The sequence below is a fragment of the Echinops telfairi genome, unplaced genomic scaffold, assembly GCF_000313985.2.
Source record: "Echinops telfairi isolate 266 unplaced genomic scaffold, ASM31398v2 ScPeMD7_2291;HRSCAF=2852, whole genome shotgun sequence".
NCBI classification, from domain to species: Eukaryota; Metazoa; Chordata; class Mammalia; order Afrosoricida; family Tenrecidae; genus Echinops; species Echinops telfairi.
This window is the reverse complement of record NW_022106189.1, coordinates 20,626,487-20,633,378: the sequence shown is the minus strand read 5'-3', so window position 1 is coordinate 20,633,378 and position 6,892 is coordinate 20,626,487. Positions and strand designations below refer to the sequence as shown.

Genomic DNA, 6,892 nt, shown 5'->3' with positions numbered 1-6,892 from the left:
CCAGCACAAGTCAATCAATCAGCTGCTGAGATCCAATCCTGGTTCCCTCCCCTGACAGCCTCTCGGCAGCCTCTCTGTGCCTCTGCCTTCTCTCTGACGTGGGGAAGAGGAATCGCGCACAATCCCCTTCCTCCCTGCCCTGCCCAGAACACAGCCTCCTGCACCTGGCCCTTCCCTGGGCCTTTGGGTGGCCCTTCGCCCTCCACCTTCACCGGCCCAATGAACCGAAGCCCAGGTCCCCGACCAATGGCCTCAGAGCCCAGGCCACTTCTGCCTGCCCCGCTGCCTCTGCCCCCTGTGCCCTCCAAGCCAGAAGTGCTCTCACTGTGGAAGAAGAAGGTGAAGTTGGTGGCATTGGGCAGGCTGGTGTTGCCGGCAGTCCACCAGGATCTGTAGGAGTTGGCGAGCATCAGAGGGCCCGGCTCAGTTCTCCCCTCCTTGTGCTGGAAGCACAGGAGGCCCTGGGCCTGGCGGCTCAGCAGGAAGTTGCTCTTGCCGTAGAAGAGGCGCAGCTCCCCAGTGTGGTGGCTCCAGCAGAGGCAGAAGTGGTAGAGGCCCCTGCGGTCAGGGAGGGGCTGGGAAGCCCTGGGGGCTGCCGGGAAGGGGGCACGCACTATCAGGGACCCCTCGGCGTTCTGGATGGAGATATGGAGCTCAGACGTCTGCTCATATTGGAGGTGGCTGAACTGCTGAGTCTGGTTCCTCTGGCCACAGAACCGGAAGTCTTCCCGGGGGCATCCTCCGAGGGCACCTGGGAGAGGCAGAGGCCAAAACTCCAGGTGGGGCTCACGGGCAGCAGTCCAGAACACAGAGCCCAGCCCTGGGATTCACACGCATTCCAAGGACCTCGGAGGATCTACAAAACGGTCTCCAACTACCTTGTCAAAAACTCACTGGTTTTAAAATGAACAAACGAATGAATAAGTTAATCATTTTAAAATCCAGGGATAAAAATGACAGCAAGAACGTGTTTGGTGTGATGAAGGCTACCCTGCACGGTTGTGGAGGCTGTGCACTGCACAAGGATACTCTGGCTGCAGAGGCCAGTGGCGCTGAAATCCTAGCCTGGTCCCACCCTGCCCAAGCTGTGTACCCTGTTGTCTGCCTGGAGAACCAAACCCTACACCCTCAGCTAGCCACTTGGTTCTGACTGGTAGCGATCCCATGGCACAAAGTTGAACTGCTCCTTGGGTTTCAAAGACTATGAAGCGTTATAACAGCGGTTCTCAACCTGTGGGTCGTGACCCCTTTGGGGGTCGAACCACCCTTTCACATGGGTCGCCCGATTCATAACAGTAGCAAAATGACAGCTGTGAAGTAGCAACCAAAATAAATTTATGGTTGTGGGGTCACCACACATGAGGAACTGTATGAAAGGGTCATGCCGTTAGGAAAGTTGAGAACCACCGCTTTATAAGAAATTGAAAATGATGATGGCAACAAATGTACCAATGTGCTTGACACAGTGTATGTATGTATGTTAAGAGCTGTATGATCCCCCAATAAAATGATTTTAAAATAATAAGAAAGGGAACATAAAGAAAAGCAAAAAAAGAAAAGAACTGCCTTATCTAGATGTCAATGGGATCAAATACTAGGCATCAGAAGACCCAAAACAAACAATCATATCCATGGGAACGAAGAGGGGGTGTGGAGACCCATAGCCCATCTGTAGACCATTGGACATCCCCTCACAGAAGGGACACAAGCCAGTCAGGGTGCAGTGTAGCAACGATGAAACATACAACTTTCCTCCAGTTCTTTAATGCTTCCTCCCCCCCCACTATAATGACCCCAATTCTACCTTACACATCCGGCTAGACCAGAGCATGTACACGGGTACAGATAAGAGCTCTCAACACAGGAAATCCAGGACAGATAAACGCCCCCAGGACCAATCATGAGAATGGAGATACCAGGAGGGGGAGGGGAAGGGGAAGGTGGGGGGGAGAAAGGGGGAACCAATCACAATGATTGGCATATAACCCCTTGCCAGGGGGATGGGCAACAGAAACGTGGGTGAAGGGAGACAGCAGACAGTGTAAGATACGAAGATAAAAATAATTTAAAAATTATCAAGGGTTCATGAGGGAGGGAGGGAAAAAAATGAGGCGCTGATACCAAGGGCTCAAGAAGAAAGAAAATATTTTGAAATAGTTGATGGCAACATATATACAAATGTGCTTGGCACAATGAATGTATGGCTTGTGATGAGAGCTGTAAGAGCCCCCCAATATAGTCCATGACGCCACCAGGGCTCCTTTGTGGAAGAAACAAACTCACTGCCCTCCTGACTCACACCGACCCTACAGGGCAGGGTAAAATCGCCCCTGTGGGGTTGAGACTGTAATTTTTACAGGCGTAGAAAGCTTTGTCTTTCTGCTGAGGAGCAGAAAGGCTAGTGGTTCCAAACTGCTGACCTTGCAGTCCGGCGAGTAACCAACCTTTCACCAGGGTTCCTGTTGGGAGAAAGGGGTGTCTTTCTTCCCTGTAAGGTGCTAAAAAACGATTCCTGCAGGCTCACCCCTGTCAAGAGGGGCCCCCCGGGTGCTCTGGCAGCTGCCCTAGATGCGGGGCATCATACAGGTCACAACAGCCCAAGGAAACCTTACCTGGAACCAGGAACAGCACACCCAGCAGGAAGAGGGTCATCGTGGCCCCGAGAGGTCACCACCTGAAAGGGACCAAGTGTTAGCAGAGGGCCAGGCCCGCATCGTGGGAGTCAGCCCTGCCAAGGGGCAGCTGGCCCAGGCCGGAGGCACCAGGTGAGGAGGTAAACGGAGAACCTTCTCCAAGCACTGAGCTGCCAGGGGGCCGAGTACCAAAAGGCAGCCGCAGGCAGCGGAAGCCAAGGCCCAGTGCCCCTCTCAACTGCAGCAGGACGCAGTACACATAGTGCCTTTCCCCAGAGCCCAGAAGTGATGGAACCATTTTGTCTCCAGCCCACAGAACCACCTAGAGCAGTGGTTCTCAACCTTCCTGATGCCGAGACCCTTTCAGTTTCTCATGTGGTGGAGACCCCCCAACCATAAAATTATTTTCGTTGCTACTTCATCGCTGTCATTTTACGACTGTTATGAATCGGTTGACCCCTGTGAAAAAGTTGTTCGACCCCAAAGGGGGTCACGACCCACAGGTTGAGAACCACTGATGTAGAACTACCACGACCCTGCCTCTGTTAAGTAGCTTGGATACGGACTGGGGGTTGTCCCGCCCCTGCCTGTGAAGGCCCCATAAAGGGGATTGAGAAGCCCATGAAGACCCCGAACCGGGCATGCTCCAATAAAGGTCCTGAGCCAGTGGGGCAGTACACCTGGGAGGTCCAAACTAGACCAAGGTGGGCTTAATTCAGCCAATGAGGTCAACCTCTATCGTCAACCACGCCTCCCAAGCCAGAGGTTTGACATACCCCAGCTGCGGGAAGGCGGAGGCTCCTGGTCAGCGGCAGGTTCACATTCACCTGGGCGGGTCCCCTCCGTACCTCTCCCGGCCTGCTTGGGACCCACCTGTGCCAGCGCCAGGCCTATTCGGAGCCCCTCTGCTCTCTTATTCTCTGTGTCCGGACCCCAGCGCCCGTTCATGCTGTGCCTCGCTCTCTGGCCTCAGTTCCCCTCTTGTGGGCGCGCAGTCCCACCAGGGTGCCCGTGTCCAGGTGTGAGCCCCAGGGACGCTTCCGGGTGGCTCAGCGTGTGAAACCTGAGACTTCTCCCGTCCATCCTAAAAACCCACTTGGGTTCCCAACGGGCTTCGGTGCGAATTCTCTCTCTGCGAAGCCAAGGACCGAGGTGTTGCAAGAGGAACAGAAGAAATCAGGTTCTCTGTTCGCCACCATCCCCATCCCTGAGAACTAGTTCGGAGGTCACCTCCTCCAGGAAGCCTTCCTCAGCTCCCTCCAGAGTCCGCCCCTCTCGCTCCCCCCACTGACCAAGGCCCCTCTGTTCGTCCCTGGTCAGCTCAGCAGGCGTGCGCCCTCCTCGGCCAGCGAGGGACCACGTGAAGGACCAACGTGCCCACAGTGCGCTCTTCGGCGGCGCCAGAAGGCCGCTTCCCATCACGACCACCAGAGGGTGCCAGTTCCCGCGATCCTGCGCAGCCTTCAGTCTGCGGCGGCTGATTGCTGGATGGGCAGAGTGGCAGACGCCCCACCCAGCGTAGAGTGGGCACCTCTGCCCCGCAGGACCTCCATCAGCTAAGGGTCGACTATGCCAGCCTCTGTGCTGTCCTCCCTCACCCCCTCTCATGCATTAACCCTCACTCCAGCCCTGGAAGAGCCCTCCACTTACTGGCCCATTTAATAGATTGCTCCAGAGACTGGGCTTTCTGCACTGTGGCTCCTGTCCAGGAGCCTGCTGCCCGGTCTCCCCCTGCCACTCCACCCTGTGCCCGAGCTGAGTGCAGACACAGGTGACCAGATACCCTCACCCTGATGGTAGCTGTGCCATGCATTGGCCACCAGCCAGTCACCTGGGGCCACCAAGGAGTCTGTCTGAGAGAAACCAAGGTGGGCTTCTAGGGAGAGGAGATTTTTGCATCGCATATTTGTGGACAGCATCACAGGGAGGGGTGTCCAGGCAGGAGCTCATTGTCACCTTCCTGGAGCAGGCCCAGCCAGGGCCGTGGAAGCCCAGTTTCTCGGGCCTCAATTTCTCACTTGCCCTGATAACACCACTGCCCACCCCCCTTTTCCCCAAGAGGAAGATTCTACCTGGGGAGGAGTCCTTTCACTCAGCAACCTCTCTAAGCCTCCTGGTTCCTGGTGAAACTGCCTCCCCAGCCTCAGGTCACCCTCTCACACCCCTCATCCCTTCTCCTGGCCAGACATCGGCTCTGTCTACCACCTCCTCCAGACAGCCCTCAGCCCTCCCACTGCAGGGCTGCCTTGCAGACTCCTTGCTTGCACTGTTATAGAGTCTGGATCCAGGCCAGACAGGGCCAGTGGCATCCTGAGGTTGCAGTGTGCAGGGATAGAAGTGGTCTGGACCCATGCCCCTCTCTGGCTCACTAACCTTCAGAGTGGACCACCAAGGTAGAAGGACAGATGCCCAGGGTGAGCGGCGTCATCTGCTTGCCTCAGCCCTCAGGGATTGGTGTGTGAGGACAAAGGAGGTGGAGACGGGGAGCGAGCGCCCCGTCAGGGGAAGAACACAAGTGAGGCTGAATGGGCACCATGGGAGCGGTCCAGATAGAGAAGAGGGAGGACCCCAGCACCTGCCAGTTCCAGTCTCAGCATTGCTCCAAAGTGGACCACCCTCTCCATCCCGACGACCTGGGTTCAAACCCTGGCTCCCCCACCAGTTAGCTGTGTGTCCTTGGGCTGGTTGCTCACTTCCTCTGGGCCTCAGTCCCGAGGAAGGACCACCGAGCTCCCTCGGGGGTGGATGTGAGAATGGGAAGAGCTAATGCCCGTGGTGGTGGCTTAGGACAGGGCCATGCTTAGAGTAAGCCCCTTAGCTGCCAGCCAAGCACCTCTGCTGCCTCACCACCACCACCACCCCCACTGCGCCGGCCACAGTCCCTTCACCCCCACCCTGGTACCAGCTCACCCTCCCCAGTACCTTGAGGGGAAATTCTTCAAGCATGAAACTTCCTTTCCCAGAAGGCAAAGGGAAGGTTGGAACCCCACCCAGAAAACTTCCCTGCTTGTAACCCCAGGTCTGACCTGCTTGAGGGGAGGGTGCGGGGTACTGGGAAGAGTGAGAAGATGCGAACCCAGACAGGCAGGGGAAGCACTTGGCACTGTTCCCTCTCCCTCAGAGCCCCCATGCCGATGGCCATCCCACTATGCTGTGGTGGTCAGTCAGTGCCCCTGGCAAGACACGGGCTGGGAACAGAGAGAGCTGGAGGCTAAAACCTAGAGCCATTATCTCGCATGAAGGCCTAGCCCCAGGGCCCCTGCAATGCTGGACAGATCAGCCTCAGGCCATCAGGTCCTGCCACCCACTCCGACCATAGAGACTCCCAAAGTCCCGTGTCACTTCGAAGGAGGTGTTATTGCAACAGTGCAGCGATCACATTCGACCCCCAGAGCCACCCGGTGAGGCTGGTCTGACTGTTTCCCCATTTTACAGGGCAGGAAAACTGAGGCTGAGAAGGCTGAGTCTGGGATTGCGCAGGGTCCTTCGGGCCTGTACCCACTCCAGAGCTGGCAGGGGGTCCCAGAGATACCCACTCCTGGCCGGGGGGGCTGGAGCCTCAGGAGATAAATGTGGGGAATGGGGGGAGGTGAGCAGGGCCACCGGCAGTGTGGGACTGCAGTCTGAGAGCAAGGGGCTGGGGCCGAACCCCTGGGAGCGCCACTCCACACACCCCTTCCCAAGCAGCCGCCCTTGGCCTCTGGCCTTCTCTCAGGGTTTCCGTAAACAGCCCAGAACACACAGTCCTGGCCCCACACGGTGGGGTCGCCACCGAGGCCCCAGCGTCCAGTGGAACAGAAGCAGTTGTAGCTGGTCAGAGCTGAGACCCCGTCCTCACCCAGAGCTGCCTGGGCCAGGGAAGGGGCCTTAGTCCTCATCCTGGCCCCCTCCAGGGGTGAGGAGAACCTGGGGGCCCTCTACTCACTTTCTCCCCCAGGGCCCTGAGTCACTTCCCCTGCCATGCTGTGTGGACCCAAGTCACCGCTGGCCCAGAACAGGCTCCTGGAAATCCCATTTCCTGCGGAAGTTCCCATGGACAGGACTGGCCGGCTCTGGTTAATCATTCCCAAGCTGGGGACACCTCCAGCGGGGAAACTGCCCAGTGGCCCGCCCTTTCCTCACACAGGACCTGCGAGCCACTCCCAAACTGATGCCTGTGTCCCCTCCCCCCCTTTTTCTAGCCTTGGGCTCACGCTAGTGTGCCCAGAATGCCTTCTCCACCAGCTCCTGAGATGGGCTCAAGGGGCAGAGTGGGGGGG

General features: G+C 57.5%; 1 protein-coding gene across 7 annotated transcripts in view; it reads right to left on the bottom strand.

Moving 5' to 3' along the window:
- ADGRG1 (adhesion G protein-coupled receptor G1) overlaps positions 1-6,892 on the bottom strand; it is a 42,769-nt gene that overhangs the window by 11,523 nt on the left and 24,354 nt on the right. For all 7 annotated transcript variants that reach the window (XM_045293748.1, XM_045293745.1, XM_045293747.1 and 4 more), the window contains 2 exons: positions 2,613-2,674; positions 326-751 (listed from right to left, as the gene is read on the bottom strand). In XM_045293748.1, the coding sequence (XP_045149683.1) occupies positions 326-751; positions 2,613-2,652 (466 nt within the window). In that variant the 5' untranslated portion in view covers positions 2,653-2,674. The remainder of the gene's footprint in view (positions 1-325; positions 752-2,612; positions 2,675-6,892) is intronic.